Source organism: Bacillus rossius, chromosome 1 (genome assembly GCF_032445375.1).
Source record: "Bacillus rossius redtenbacheri isolate Brsri chromosome 1, Brsri_v3, whole genome shotgun sequence".
Lineage (NCBI taxonomy): Eukaryota > Metazoa > Arthropoda > Insecta > Phasmatodea > Bacillidae > Bacillus > Bacillus rossius.
In genome coordinates, this window is record NC_086330.1 from 142,356,550 (window position 1) to 142,373,899 (window position 17,350).

Sequence of the window (17,350 nt, forward strand, 5' to 3'; positions counted from 1 at the left end):
TTATAATATTGACTACAATAATGTTTTAGGGTTTGTTACTGATAATGCAGCTTATATGCTGAAGGCATATAAAGATACACTGAATGGAGTTTTTCCTCACTGCATCCACATTACTTGTATTGCACATATCCTGTCATTGGTTGGTGATGTTTGGAGAAAGACATTCAAAGACGTTGATGCATTTGTGAGGGCAATGAAAATGTTATTTTGTAACGCACCAGCCAGGAAAGCAAGGTTCATGAACTACCTGAGAGATAGAGGTCTGGAAGTGAAAGCACCTGTTATTCCAGTTATTGTTCGTTGGAACTCATGGTTTCAGGCAGTAATGTACCACGATAAAATTACACTTGAAGTCTATAAGTCATTTATGGAGGAAGAACTGCAACATAGATGTGTTCCATCTAATGCTTTGTCACATGTTGTTTATGTTGTGCAAAATGTCAACCAGAAGAAACTATCAGCTTGTTTGAAGTTCATTGCTGAAATGTGTTCTAAAATTGTTCAACTTCTGACAGAGTTTGAAAGTCAGAGTCCCAAGGCAACAGAAGTGTATGACACCCTAGTACAGGGGTAGGCAACCTGGAAATGTAGGTGATCTACTGTTAAGTCGCCACATGTTGAAATGATCTACTGTTCTGTTTTATCAATTATACATAAACAAGTTTACTTTCACACATTTAGAAAATAGTCTCTCTATTTGGTTTTTTCCTGGTAGTTTTAAAATACCCTACTTTTTAAGGTTACAGTACATAAAGAAATAATTATAGAAATAACTAAATAAAAGGAGGTCTGTTAGTTATATACGAGTGGGAAACTTGGCAGGAACTTTCCTTAACAATAGCTTTGATGTTTGGTGAATAGCTGGTTACACTGAGACGAATGCATGATTCCAAATGTTCATCAGTTATCCTACTCCTGAACTTATTTTTGATGAAGTTCATATTGGAAAATGAAGACTCGCATAGGTACGTTGAAGCAAACAAGGCTCTCACTCGAAGTGCAACATCAGTGAGCACTGGATACTTCTCTTGAGGAATGACTTGCCAACAGGTCATTGGTTCTGCAACACTTTTCACTTGCAAGTCATTTTTCAATGTAATAATTTTGCGTTCTGTAGCTGTTCTATCAATGTTGAACGTTGTCTCCATTGAGGAAGTACAATCCTCAAGATTCAGGTTTGCCCATGGAAAAGAGACAAACTGGAATATCAGAGAAATCTTTTTGAATTCTGAAAATCTGGAGTCAAAGTCATTTTTCAAATGAGACAAAAGTTTTACATGTTCTTCTCTTTCATATGGGGTCTCCAATGCTTCTACTTGAGCTTTCAGGGCAGGAAAGTGCCTTAAATCACCTCCTCTTAGGCTTTTCTCCCAAAATTTAAGTTTTTCAATGAAAGAATCTACTTCAGATATCATTTCAACCATTTCCCTATCTTTTCCTTGAAGTTTAATGATCAAATCATTGAGTTTTTCTGTGAGATCAACTAAGAAAGCTAAATTATGAAGCCTCTTTGCATCCTCAAGAAGATTTGCCATGGAGTGTTCCGGTTCTTTCAAAAATGCTGTAATGGCAGGTAGCAGTGGAATGAATCATTGAAGAACTTTGCCCTTACTCAGCCAACGCACCTCACAATGCAGAAGCTCTCCATACTGCAGTTGTAATTCATCCAGCCAATCTTTGAAGAGTCGTCTTTGGAGAGGATGGGCCCGTATTTTGTTAACAATCTGCACAACTACTTTCATGGTTTCATTCATGTTCAAGAACTTTCCACACAGAGATTGCTGATGTATGATGTAATGATATAACAAAAATTTTGGAAAGTTTTATCTTTCGGCACTGAGCCAAGAAGCCATTATTTGAACCAATAAGGGCAGGCGCTCCATCTATCAGTGGTAATGCTCACAAGCTTGTGAATTGGAATTTTGTCAGATATAAGAAACTGCTTCACTGAAAAAAAAAATATCTTCACTTCTAGTATGGCCTTTCAAATGAATCAGTTTCAAAAATTCTTCTTTGACTGAAAAGTCGTTGAATACAAGTCAGGCAAATATTGGCAACTGAGCAATGCCAGTTGCATCATTTGACTCATCCAACTGGAGAGAGAAGTAGCAGCATGCATCCAAATCTTTATTTATTTGAGATATGACTTCTATTGCCATATTTTTGACTCTTCTTGTGACAGTTCTAGCTGAAAGTTACAGGGACTGAATAGCTGCCATTATTTCCGATTTGTTTATGAAATTTTCAAACAGATCATCACCGGCTTCAAGAAATGCTTCTTTAATTAACTCCCCGTCTTCAAATGGCTTCTTATGTTTTACCAACACATAAGAAATGCGATAAGAAGCACTTGTGGCTGCTGTGCCCTTATCTGTCACTTTCATAACCATGTGTTGTTGTAATGACAACATATTTTTCAGTTTCTTAATTCTCTCTCGCCTCAGTTCTGAGTTCAGGAGAAACTCTTTATTTATGTTTGAATGTACTGTTTCAAAATGTCTTTGTACATTACTCTTTTTCACGAATGCAATATTTACTTTGCACAGTAAACAAATGCATTTGCAGTTTGTTTTGGTGACAAAAAAGTCATGCTCCAATTCTGCATGGAAGTTGTCTTTTGTTTCTTTGGTGCACTCATGACAAGTGATTAACTTATCACACCACAGTCAATAATTAAGAAATGCGGGCTTAAAACAAATGTAATAGTAAACGTTGTTGCATGGCCAACAATCGTCACGTGAATATCAGAAAACAATATACACGCAGTTGCGTCCTGTTTAGAGTATTTGGCGTTATAAATCAACGGCTGTGAACACAATCAGGGATAAGAGGTGTCATCACAAGACGACTCTGGTTTTACAAAAAAAAATCTCATTTATTTTCTAACATCGGTTCGTCATACACGTATGCATAAACTGTGGCTGTGTATTTTTTAAATGCCATTCGTTACATAAACATCACGATTAAAGCCATTATTTTTGTTACATACTTGATGGTTTTAAGGTTATTAACCGTTATAAATAAGGATGACTTGTAAACTACGTTTTTATTCTGGCAGAATTGCCAACATATACATATGTACCCACAAAAATTCTCTAAGTACGTTGCATGAAAATATCTAATTCTGCAAATGAGTTTATTATAACTTCCTAAACTGAATATGTATTTCTTATTTTGCTTTCAATACATTTTCTGCTACTATAATTTCCTTTCTGTTAGCGTGTAGAAAACATCAAAATGTAGCCCCACATCCGTGACATTTGCTATAAGATGAGATCAAGATGGCTACACTGCTGAACTGAGTATCGTGTTTGTTTATATTTTCGTTACATAACAAAAACCGTTATGCAAAATAACACATTTTTTTATTGTACTGGCGGCGACAGCTTTATACCTACTCAAAAATATTTGTAAATGATCGGTATCATTCGTGAACAAAGTGTTTTTTTAAATTGTTCCTCAATTAGCTAACGATGAATTGTTATATTCTTGATGTTTAAATTTCATTTAAGACTTCAGTGGTTCATAGTGGGTGGAAAAATTCGTGAATTTTCAATAAGACTCGTGATCTACTAAATATTTTCTCGTGATCTACCAGTAGATCGCGATCGACACGTTGCCGACCCCTGCCCTAGAAGATTTGAAGGCTTACCTTGAACTTCAGTCGAAAACAGACCACTCCCATTACTTGAACGAAGTGCATGCTGAAAGTTCAGTTTCTGTAAAACAGCTATTAAAAATTGTTTTTGTTAGCTCATTGGAAAAACTGGCTAAGTATCAGTCAGCACAGGGTCAACCAGGTTGGTAAATTTTTTGAAATATGTGAGAATATTTTCTCCTAATAAAGCTATTCTGCTATCACACAATTTGAGCAATTATGTTAGTGTATTGTCAATTCTAGTATCTTGTGGTGAAGTAGAGTTTGCTACTTACATTGGAATCTTAAAAGACTCAGATTGTTTAGATGTAGACCCATTCCAGTTTTGGGACAGCATAAAGGGCAGGTGTCCAGTTCTGGCAGGTATAGCAAGGGCTTATTTATGCATGTGTACCAACAGTGTTGACTGTGAAAGAAGTTTTTCATTTTATAAGGACATTCTTTCAGACAACAGACGTAATCTGTTACCAGAAATTATTAAGATGCTCAACATGTTGCATTTCAATACCAGTCTTTATAAAGAATAGCTCAGTTGTTTGAACTTTTGAACAAAAGAATATGATTAATGCTGTATTTCAACATTTGTATAATGCCTTACAATAGGTAGGAATTTCACATGTATAGAAATAATATAATTACCTTTAGTTAGACTTCTTTAGGTTGTATATACAAATAATATAATTCCCTTTAGTTAGACTTCTTTAGGTTGTATATACATGTTTCAAACGTGATAAACTATTTTTAATAAATTGCAGAACTTTACATTTCTTATAGCAGAATTTCTTGTTTTCTATCGCAGAATTTGTGTTTCACTATCGCAGAATTTTGGCCTTTGGTGTGCAGAAAACTCCTAACACTACTCATCGTCGTTGTGTTACCAGTCCAGACTACTTCTGTTTTATCTGTGGTGAGTACACAACCAAGAAATACCAACGAAATATAAACTATTTCGTCAAGAAGGTATATTATGCATATTTCGGGTTAAGAATAGGTGATCAAGATAAAGTGTGGGCTCCTCACAAAGTATGCCATAGCTGCATACAAAAACTTTGCTTCTGGTACAAACGAGAAGCAAAATCGTTTAGATTTGCCATCCCAATGATGTGGAGGGAGCAAAAAAACATGGGGATGACTGTTACTTTTGTACCTGTGATGTTCAAGGTTATAATTACAAAAACCAGAAGCTCATTAACTACCCTAATCTTTAATCTGCTAGTCGTCCGGTATCACACGGTCCGGGATTGCCAGTTTCTCAGCCTCCTGATGACTTGGACAGCCTTGATTGGGAAATAGATGGGGAAGCTTCCAACGTAGAAAAGTATGAATCAAACAGTGATTTCGAACCAGACAGTTCAGATAACGAACAGCATCTTTTTTCACAACAGGAGTTGAACGATTTAGTGCGAGATCTTGGCCTTTCAAAAGATGCTGCTCAGTTACTTAGCTCCCGCCTTAAAAACAAAAATTTATTACAACCAGACACATCTTTTTCATGGTATCGACATTGCAAAACAGTTTTTGTGCCTTACTTTGACAGGATGAGAATCTTGTGTACTGTAAAGACATTCCTAGACTGATGGGCCAATTTGGTGTACAATATGACTCAAATCAATGGCGTTTATTCATTGACTTCGAAAAGAAGTCTGAAGGCCGTTTTATTACACAATGGCAATACACATATGCCTCTGTTCCAGTTGGCCATTCGGTACATTATGTCAACAATCTGGGTACACAAAGTTTCCTTATTTTTTGTGCTTATGGGATAGCTGTGATAGAAATTCCCACTGTAAAAAAAAGACTGGTCATCAAGAGATTATCTGTTGCCAGGCTAAAAGAATGTCATTAGAGACAGTTTGGTTCCTTTTGACAAAATCCTGCTACCTCCTCTACACATAAAGCTCGGGTCGATGAAACAATTCGTTAAGTCTCTCAATCAAGCAGGATGTTTCAAGTACTTATGCTCCGTGTTTCCTGGTTTAAGTGACGCCAAACTGAAAGAAGGGATCTTTGTAGGTCCAGACAGAAAACTTTTCGCAAATGCACAATTTGTTATGACCATGGATGAGAAGGAGAAGGAAGCCTGGAATTGTTTTAAGGAGGTTGTAGAGAAGTTCGTCGGTAACGTGAAGGATCCGAACTACAGAAGTATTGTGGAACGCATGTTGCATGCGTTTGAACAACAAGGTTGCAGAATGAGTCTAAAGGTTCACTTCTTACAATCGCATGTGAACGATTTTCCGGAAAACTTGGGGAACGTCAGTGAAGAACAAGGCGAACAGTTCCACCAAGACATCAAGGAGATGGAACGTAGATATCAAGGTAGGTGGAATGTGAATATGCTAGCGGACTATTGTTGGATGCTACATCATGAATCATCTGAAGCGTCCTATACACGGAGGCGCGCACACGCAGAACTTTCCAAGAAAAAAGAAAACATTTTTCGTTAAATTATTGTGTACTCTGCTACTCTGATATGTGTATGGACTTATATATTTAGTATTGTTCAACATGGGAAAACCTAAAAACTGTCAGCCGATTGTGTCCATTTATCGCAGTTCCTGTCTGTACATGTTGTGCCTGGAGCTTCATGCCTACAAAACCTACTGAGGGTGAGTGATATTAGAATTTATTACTTATTGATTATTTTAGTATATTTTATATTGTATTGTATGTTACATCATTTTATGTTATTGTATTTAACATCTTACCAAACGTTCAAGGGAGAACAAACACTACACTTTCCACGTCTACTATATACATATAGGTATGCTACATGCCTGCTACTATGTTATATGGTTATGAAAAAAAAACTGTACGTGATGGAGATAAACGGACATAATTTTCGGTTTCAGCATATCCAAAAACATAAAGATTAGCCACTTTTATAAAATCAAATTTTTTGTTGTAGACCTGTGTAATAAGTGGGCGAGTTTAAAATGTAATACCATTTCAAATGCTTAATAGATTCTAGATTACATACAAACCATACATTTTAGATATATAGAGGTAAATATATAATCACTGGCAGGACACTGTTTGCCAGGTTTTGCTTGTAATTTGTATAAGTGATGTCATTTCAGAAAGTGAATCTCTTAGCATTAGTTAGCTTAAGTACTCTTTTAAATGAGTGGTTTAACTATATGCATTTATACTTCAAGTAGAATGAATGAATTAATTAATTAATGTCAAAAATGTACCAAAACATGAATTTTTAATATCCATGTGAAAATCCACAATTGATCAAACACACAATAATAAAAAGATTAAATTTAAAAATTACTTACACATTTCAAAGAAGTAATGATAAAGTTGCTATTTTGCAAGTCTTAAATTGCATAGATATAAAATGTTTGTAGAATTTACAGTATTTCTAACATTATACTCACAACCCCATACAAAAATAAAAATAAAAACTTGTGATAAGAAGGCAAAAAAATCATCATTCACAATATTTTAAGGCTATTGCTTAGTAATTGAAGAGATTTCATGTTCTAATAGTTGGGCTTTCTTCTGAGCCTCTTCTAAAATATTTTGTTTCTTTACGTGCAATGGTTCAACCATTTCCAATTATAGCTAGGCTATGAGACAGTGTGCCATGGAAGTTACAAGAATGTTTCCATCTATTAGTTAAAATCACCAAAGTATCAGTTTCAATGTACATCACAGCAAGATCAGTAATGCCTACTGATTAGTCAAAATCACGGTACATGCAATAAGGTCTATTGTGGGTTGTTAAATGCTGTCTTGTATGTCATGTTTGCGATGTAACAGAGTTAAAAATTACAGGAGAAAACTAACATGTTTTCTTAAACAAATTGAAAAATTTAAATTTATAAACAGTGTGGAAGAAAGTGTGTTGTTTCATAAGTATGTATAGTAATTCCAGAAATATTTTTATTTCCCTGACTTTTCCAGGCTACATAGACATTTCACCATTTTTCCTGACCGTAGCAACTGCTACACACCTCAGTATCTCTTGATGACTGGGGGTAACTAGTGGATCTTTTGGTTTCAGAAGGCAAAATAATGATTTTGTCTAGATATTAGTACCTCTGTTTTTATTTTACTTATGATTATTTCCACATGATATTTTATAAGTTGATTAAAATATATATATATTTGCCGTCACCCGGCCTCTGTCGAAGGCCCGGGAAGTACCTGACAGGCGCTACTGGCGTCGCGGTGCTGCTGTTGTCCGGAGGGGGGGCAGGCTAGTGAGACACTAGGCCGTTGATGGTGGGTCGTGGGTACTCTGCCCCCACGTGCCCCGCCAGGTACGCGGCTTTAAGTCTACCCTGAAATCCCCTGAAGCCGCTCGGCTGTGTGGAGGTCGGGGTGGCGCGAAATAATTGTAAGCGACACCGGTTACGTTGATTTACGTTTAATTAACGGACTTCTCCGGTGGTACGCGATACTCCCTATGTGTACGCTACACGGTGGCAGAACCGCTACAAACACTATGCTAATGCGCCGTTGTACAGTTACATGAACATGTGTTACCTACAGAACAAAACTTGACACTAATATCACACAATGAACTCGCCGCGGCAGTCTCGCGGGGCGCGGTTACGAGTGTTCTGGAGACGGCCAGTACCGAAAGTTAACTGTTTTAAGGTGGCTTCGTGAGCGTGGCCTTAAATAACATCTTGCACTTACTTGTGGTTGCAGCCGGCAGGTGTATGCGCGGCGGTTTATCGAAAGCGTGTTGGCTGGAGTCGGTCAGTGCTGTACGTAGCGTGGTCCGCGACGCGGTGCGGAACCACTAACGAAGGCAGTCGGGATAAGCCCTGGCCCCCAAAATACACGCCGATTCGACGTGAGCAGCTATGAAATAAAAGAAAAGGTTTAGGTATTAAAATGACTGCAGAATGAACGATCAGTGAAACAAAGTGAAAGGCTGCTCACGGACACACGTCTTGACCCGGCGCGGAGTGGTTGGAGACTGCTGAACAAGGCCGCCTTGCAAGGGAGGGAAAGTTTCGCCTCCTTTGTGAGTCGGCGCCAAAAACTTATATTAACTTAATTTGCTCTATTATAAGCTAAAATAATGTTCCAGGTGCCCAATTAAAAGGTAGCACCTGGTAATTGGGTGCTTAAGGCTTAACAATTGTTTTAGAGCATTTAATTATTCGAATTGTGGCATCTAGTTTGCTACTGTAAATTTATTAACATATTGTCTCACTGTGAATTGTTTTAGTGGGATTTCTCCTAATCCGACTTGATCATTGTCACGGGCACTTTAATTAAGGCCAGTGGCCGCGGTGAATGTTAATGAGGTTTGTTGTCTGCTCCGTGCGTGCGGTGCTCGCACGGAGTGGCTATGACGCACTTGTTTCATGTAGGGTAATTAGTAATTTTGTTCTAATGGCTTTTCCCTTAATTGTTTTATGGGTTCCTGCCCCCGGGGTTAGGTGCCCTTAAGTTTCTTTACGTCTATTGGGGTCACGCCCGAGGCGCTCGCCTGACTCATTCCCGCTGGCCTGGGGGTGCGCTCCGAAAATGGGATTGGGTACTAGCGGCGCGGAGCACGGGCTTAGAGGCCATGGTCGGTAGGACATCATATTATATATATATATAACATTGACATTGATTTAAAATTACCTTATTAAAAGAATGGGCTGGCCCTTATTAGACAATTATATGGATCATTAACACAATATAAATCAAATTCGTACCAATAAACATGTTCATGAGTAGCAGTCCCAGAATACGGTGGATCTTTTAAGTCCTAAAGGAACATTTCTGGCTGTCTGATCTGTTCAACATCATGATTCAATGCTAGTCCGAAAAGGTTAAAAAAAACTGAAGAGCTGGCGGTTTGACGATTGCTGGACGAAGTGGAACAGCTGACTGGACGTCAGAGGACCTTAGTCATTCCGGCCCTTGGAAACTGATCTGGTCCTTGGAATGTGTCCGGTCCTGGGAACAGTCCGGTACTTGGACCCTGTCTATGAACAGATCCAAAACACATATGTTCAGGACTGATTCACAGACAGTTGGCAAAAAAGGCACAAAATGCCTTCTAATCACGATGATGGTCGGGTAGTAAAAGTTGTCAAAACTCACCAAACGGGAGATGGCTTCCAGGATCAGCCCGGATGCTGAGCTCGCAAACTTGCGGTTGTCGCGGACGTTTCCATGATTAAAAAAAAAATTAATAAATAAATTATGATGAATAAAACTTAACTACTCTTACGAGGTAGAGCTAAATGGACTGACTAAAGGCTAATCACTACAGTTGTGGGAATCATATCCCTTGTCAAGCTGATTACATCTTAAAAGAAAAACGGAGAGGTGTCCTGATGACGGAGATACAAAGTGGTCAGTCCAAAATTGCGGCGCACAGTAAATTTGGGGCGGCAACGACTCGTAATTAAAAGGCGAAATTAAAGAAAAGAAAGGGGGGAGGCTTCGGCTTCTGGACCGAAAGGTTCCGAAGATTACCGAGGAGCTTGTTGAGAAATACTGACTTCGATATCTCGAAGTTGGTGGTACTGGCCGATGTCAGCGCGACCTACTGAGGTGTGTATGAACCAAGTAGAGGTCGACTCACACGAGGCGACTGCTAGCAGCATGGGGCTTATGGAGCGGACTAGGCCAGCGCTCTGGTGGCCTGGGAAGGAACTACAGGGTAATGGTTACTGCGGGAGACGCCAGAGGGCAGGCGTTTCAACGGCCGTTCAAACACCCACAGGAAGTGATTAGCAAAACTACCGCTAGGATGCATGAGCAGTATATTTTTGGGACTGGAGTCGTGGCCTTGGGACAGGCCGACCCTGGCCGGGGTTAGTGGCCGGTCAGTGCTCTTGGAGAAGGGGGGGTGGGTGGACACTACTGTGACAGTGAGAACGAGGCTCTACTGAGCCCGGAGGTGTGACTGTACGTTGGTGAAAATGATTCGAGATCATGTCCTGAAGTGCTCGCGTCAGGGGAGGTCTTAGAAGTAGCCTGCCCTGAGAGCTTGCAGGACATAGCAGTTCTTGTCATGGCTCAGAAGTGCATTACAGGCGCCATTCGTGCGTCAAGGCGGGAATAAAAGGATACACAGTCTGATTCACAAAGATTAAACTGGAGTATACAGTAGGAGGAACAAGTTTAAGTTCTTGCAGCAAAAGAATGACTGGTGAAATTATTTTTTTTTAAAAATTCAAATTTAAAATTGTGCCAAAAATACTAGTTGGCGGCACACAACTCTGCTAGAGTTGCCAAAAATGCAACTGCATGTGATGACAATTGAGCGAAAACTAGGTGGACAACGCAGCTGCCTTCTTTTACAAAGGTAAAACAGAGGGAGGCAGTCCCGTGGGCCAACCGAACAATCACAACAAACATGACACATGGTAATAGACCACACCCTTTTAGGAACAAACTATTGAACCAGGTTAACAAATACATGATGTTCGGTAGTGCCAACTCTCCAAAATGTGTGCCACTTACAATAACAACCTTGACAGAAGACAAACAACGTCACAACTGCGCCAATACCTGCATACCTGTGGAATTTCATAATTATATTCGGGCACCAGAGAAATATTTCCCGTTTCCAACTAATTAAGCAGTTCAATGTCCACGTTAATAATATATTAAATACTAGCTAAACCCGGCCACGCTTTGCTGTGGCACAGTTTAATATTAATTCATTGTTTAATTTAATATTTTACTGTGCATGGCTGTGGAATGTAATAGAAGAAATAAAAATGTGTTTAGCTTAAATATTTTTATTGTAAAGCTAATGGAAGGACTACATTCCTTGTTTTCCCATTTTTTGCATAAACATATAGATCAGATGGTTTACCGACTCTGGAGCACCCGACATATAACTGTCCATGAGAGAAGCATTCATTTTCTAAATTCAAACCGCACACTTGCAAAGATTGTCCTTGTGCTTTATTGATAGTCATAGCGAACGCAAGGCATATTGGAAATTGAAGTCGTTTGAACTCGAACGCCATATCTGTCGGAATAAGTGGCATTCGTGGAAGTAATACGTCTTCACCTTTATGAAGTCCAATCAAAATTGTTGCTTCAGTAAGATTATCCATTAATATTTTAACTACTAATCGTGTACCATTACATAATTTAGGCTGACAGATATTTCGAAGCAATATAATTGGCACACCAATTTTCAAATTCAAAATATGTGGTGGTAATCCTGGAACATCGAGTGAATTGAGAAATTCCGTTGGAAAGTTCACTGCTTCATTTTGGTGCACTACTGAATCAATAGATTTGTATGTCATTGTTTCACCTTCGATTCTGTTTATAATACTATTGTTCATATCGTGTACGTCAACATTTTTAGCCGCTAGAATGGCTCTTTCGCTCAACCATGCATGATTTTTGAATTTTGTTTCGATGTTTTGGAATACCTTGTCTACTAATTCCTCTTTTGAATCTACGATGTTGCATAAATCAGATGATAAGCTGATTTTTCCTGTTTCTGGATTTGTAGGTACAGTGCCGTTACCAACTTCAATTAATTGTCTTGAAAATATGACTGCTGTTGGATCGTTCTGAAGTTTAACTCGCATATTCGTGGTTAAATGCATTTTTTTTACTGTGCTCCAAAAATTTGAATATTTTAAGCAGGCATGCAATTCATCAGCAGGTGTTGAGCGAGGTATCACTGGGAGCGTTTGCCTGAAATCACCGGATAGTAACACCAACACTCCCCCAAATGGATCTGGATTATTTCGCAAATATTTCAGTGTATGGTCTAATGCTTCCAATGACTTTTTGTGAGCCATTGTACACTCATCCCATACAATGATTTTGCACGTCTGAAGAACTTTTCCCATTCCTGATGTTTTTGAAATGTTACATGTTGGACTTTCTGTGCATTGCATGTTTAGTGATAGTTTAAGAGCTGAATGCGCTGTTCTACCTCCTTCCATTAATGTTGCAGCAATACCCGAGGAAGCAAGAGCTAATGCAATATGGCCATTTGAACGGATCGTAGCAAGGATTAAGGAAATTAAGAATGTTTTTCCAGTTCCACCTGGAGCATCCAAAAGGTACAATCCACCGGATTGGTTGGCCACAGCTTGTATGATAGTATTATATACTATCATACAAGATAAAAAAACTATATGAATACAAAATTCTGAAAATAGTGTTTCATTAAATCACAATTTTTTTATAAAACATAAGTTTACTCACTTTACAGATGAAATCCAACCAATTCCATTCTTTAATTAAACATTTATAAATGATACCATACATAAACTGGTCACAGTGACACATTTTGTGCTTAATCAATAATTGGCTTATTAGAAAACAAAACAAAAGTGTTAAAAGATTATTGTTGGAAAAATCAACAAACACATTTTGCTATGACAACAGGGTTGATATGACAACCGGTTTGATATATCAACAATTATCATAACAACGTACGTGATTATAACAAATTATAATAGCAATATATAAGATATAAGCTATAAGATAAGAATTATTTAATTTTCAAATGTATTGTACGAAATGTATTTTTTAATTTAAACGTATTTTTATCAATAGAGTCGAAAGAATATACTTTCAAATTAAATAAAGTTTTTTATTCTTTCTTGAAATATATATATATATATATACATATTTGTGTAAATTATAGTCGTCAAGGCACAATGGTCGAGTAGCCTGATGTGCTTGAACTTCGACAATATGGTACAGCATCGTCGAGCGTGGTCACAACTAAGTTGGGTGACCATGATATTTAGTTATAGAAACTTTTTTTTCCGACTTTTCCGGTGGATTTTCCCAAACTTTTATTTCATATAAACACTCTTCTGTTAAGATGCAATGTTCTGTAAAAATTTCAATCCAAACCATCGTATACTTTCCGAGTTTTGCGGCCAAATACATACGGAAGCTAAATTTTTATATATATAGATAGTAAAATAATATATAATAACATAAAATTAAGCTTAACCTAACCATCAAATTTGAAATATCAATTATCACTTTTGTCATAAACAATATACCTCCAATGACTATGTCTGTTACTACTACATGAAACCAAAATTATCAAATACAGCAAAACCCCTTATTTGCACTTTTCATGGGGACAAAGTAAAAAATTGTAGAAAGCGGGAAAGTGTAAATAAAGGGAAAAGTAAGAAATACGTTAAAGTTAATTAAAATAGTCACATCTTGCAGCGTTCTGAACAAATACGGGCTACATAACACATTGCGCCACAGTAAATTTTTTTTAAAAAAGGCCGCAAATTGATGGAAATTTACCGTCAATAGCGCGCCGTGCGCAGAGAAAGGTCATTGTACTAAATCAGCTGTTGTTACGGCGCGGCGTAGCCGCCGGCTGGCTCTCTCTGTTCTCTGAGCTGCGCATGCGCAGTATAACTCACTCAATGCTCCGCCCAGACTCGTGACCTTCCATCAGCAGCCAGCCAATAGATGCGAGCTTAGCTCAACCTCCTGTGTACCAGTTTTGTCCAGTTCTAATACCAGTTTATTGGTATACGCACCAGTTTTCTCGCTGCCGTGACATGTTCAAGTTTACGTTGATCTTGATGTCTTGATACCAATAATTAATTATTATGATCCCCAGAAATAAATGGTTAGTTAAAAAATATGCGTCAACTGTATAATACTTCTGAAATTATAAAATACGTATAAAACAGTTACCAAGATTCCGCTCATTTCATCTTGTGAAGTTTACGTCTCGTACCAGTATTTTGGCTAAGAATTGACATAAATACAGTATCAGAACTTACAATCAGCCATGTAATATTCCCATTACATTTTATACATTCGTGGATTCGTGAGTTTACATTTTTCTCTAGTACATTTTAGATTGTCTCCTGCTATTATTACTCGGAACTTTACACGCCTAGGCTTTAATTATTACATGTTTAGAAATAAAAGCTACTTTTCATGTTATAAAATGTATATTTACGAATTTAAAACGTTCATTGCCGACTATAAGCATCACGTTTTTCACGATGTTTTTAGGCCTACTAGCTAATCTTATCTACACTTAAAGTACCCACGGTATTTTTTTTTATTTGAGCAAATATATTGTGTGTTAATTATTATTTTATTGATATAAAATATAAATAAATGTAAACACAAGGCCTTCAGTGTCGAGTTTTTTTTTATTTTTTACGTTCGATTAGCTCAAGTGTTGTTTCTGCACGAATAGGATATAATTTCGATCGAAAATACATCAGCATAATATATAGTCACGGCAGGTCATTTCCCGTGGCAGTAGGACACGGCAACGGCAATTCCATAGAGTAAATAAAGTACTAGTAATGTGTTTGTTGTGGTTTTCGATATGAACGCAATCTTTGACGCGTTTCATATGTTTATTCTCGGACAATTCTTTTACAGTTTCATCATTTATGGCGATTTCACCAAGTTGTTAATGGTTGTTACGTGACGTAAATAGCGGGATGGATTCGATATTTGAGACGTAATTCGCGGAAAGTATTGTATTGGACTAAATGGGAACTAAACGGAACCTGAAGAATATAGTGCAAATAACGGGAAAACGTAAATAACTGTAACGTAAATAACTGTAACGTAAATAAGGGGTTTCGCTGTATAACATAATCTTATAAACATCTGTATTAGTATCCTAACATACCATTCCAGTTACAGTATGGTTTATTTTCTTAAGTTAGTGGTTATTAAATGTTACAATTATTTAAATATAATTTCATTTTAGTTCAATTAACTTTAAAATTAAGCCTTAATGTCAAAAAAATAAACTCTAAAATTAATTATTACATTTTAAGTCAAGAAGCATTTCATTTCTTAGGGGAAAAAACTATCCATAAATAATCATGTTATCAAAAGAAAATAAATAATTAATATAACACAGAACCTAAAATGGTTCAAGTACTTAAATAGTATGTGAAATACCTTATAATGATTAATTTCAATTTTCACTGAATACAATCTTTGAAATGCATTCATATGTTTCAATGGATTGAAGAAATAAATATTTTTGTGTGTAAATAGAACTTGACTACTAAAATTTTAATGCAAAATAAATATGTATTGAAAAAAATACATATTCTATATAAATAAAGAATTTTAAAGACCACAGCCACTTCACTACTGAAATATGTTAACTTGCAGCCTAATAAAAATATGAATAATATTAATCTCATGCCAAAAATTTGAGTTTAATTGGTTCAATAATATTAAAATATTTGTAAAAAAAAAATTCAGAGATTGATGACTGCACTAGACTCACCTGAGGTGTCTTGGAAGGACTGACTGCTCTCGCCGCCAAAGAAAGAAAAGTCATCGCCATTATCCACTTCCTCTGGATCAGAGTCCTCAATCTCAACCAGCTCCATCTTGGGTTGAGTGAGCTCCACGTGCTCTATTTCTTTCGTGCGCTGTGGTTCGCTTTTGGAGGAGGAGTTGACGAGACGCTGCGGGATTGGATCGGGCACCACGGGTAGTGAAACAGGTGGGTGGGTGGACGCACCCGGACTCTCCGACGAGGGCTCGTGCTTCACTCGCTTGAAAGACTGTGGGGCCACTTCTTGTGGTAAGGCTTTCACTGGGCGCTCCCTCTTGGGGGCCTGTGGTAGTGGCTTGAAAGAAAAAAAAATCAAAATCACAACACTATGAATTCTCACTAAAACCACATTGCAGCCAAAATTTATATACATTTTAAACTTGTTAAAAATTGAAAATTTTTGTTTTCTGAGCCTTTTTGAGTTACAGTTACTTATACAGTTACTTATATTTACAGACAAGATTTTATGGTTTTATTTTGAAGACAATTTCAATTTAAAACAGGAGAACTCAGTTGTTTTTTTTTTTAAATAAATTCTGTTCATTAATAAAGATAGCATTTAATACAACAATTAACTCCAATTATGCTTAACTGACAAAAATTTAGTTACCCTAGTGCACACAAACCAATGGACCGTTAAGCCTGTACAGATGGCACAGCGAAAAAGTCCCGTGCTCAACCGCACAGTACACCACCTTTTCATGAGAATAAGGCAGTAGCAATCAGTGACACATTGATATTTTAAGTGGACAGTGTATGTCAACATGGGTAGAGTGGCAAAAAGAGCAATCAGGTTTAGTTGGCTGTGCCCATGGCCATACGGTGCATGAAGTTGCTGGATTTGTTGGTATTTCGCAGTTGTCTGTTCAACGTGTCTAATCAGTGGTCTACTACAAGTGGTCATGAAACATGTCAGAATTGTGGTAGAAAAAAGATCCTGACTGAGAGGAACCAGAGTTGCGTTTCACGGTTTGTGAAAAAAAAAATTGTTTCCAAACCCGACAGGAATAGCTGCAGTCAGTGAATGAAGGTCCATCCCAACCTGTTAGCGAGAGAACATTGCAACAAGAACTGCATGCAGTGAACATTTGGAGTCAAGTCACCTCGCAAGAGGCTATTGCTCACAGAGGCACATAAAGGTGTGCGTCTTCAATGGGCTAGAAATCATTGAACGTGGACAGTAGCTGGCTGGCAGAACGTAATGTTGTCTGACGAATTACGTTTTTGCCTGTATTCCAATGACGCACGTCAATGAGTGCATCGAAGGCCAAATGAAGCATTTCATCCTGGATGTGTACAAGGTCAGGTTCAAGCCGGTAGTGGGTCTGTAATGTTTTGGAGGTGTTTTCGTATCGTGGATTGGACCTACTCACTACGGTGACTACTACCATGAACCAGCGTGTTTATTTAAACATTCTGGATGA

The 17,350-nt window shown here is 37.6% G+C and overlaps 1 protein-coding gene across 38 annotated transcripts in view; it reads right to left on the reverse strand.

The window, feature by feature from the left end:
- Window positions 1-17,350, reverse strand: part of LOC134546235 (protein bric-a-brac 1-like) — a 284,962-nt gene that overhangs the window by 239,996 nt on the left and 27,616 nt on the right. For all 38 annotated transcript variants that reach the window (XR_010079114.1, XR_010079113.1, XM_063388894.1 and 35 more), the window contains one exon: window positions 15,873-16,221. Coding sequence is in view for 36 of the 38 variants with exons in the window: in XM_063388894.1 (XP_063244964.1) it covers window positions 15,873-16,221 (349 nt within the window). In the remaining 2 variants the exon portion in view is untranslated. The remainder of the gene's footprint in view (window positions 1-15,872; window positions 16,222-17,350) is intronic.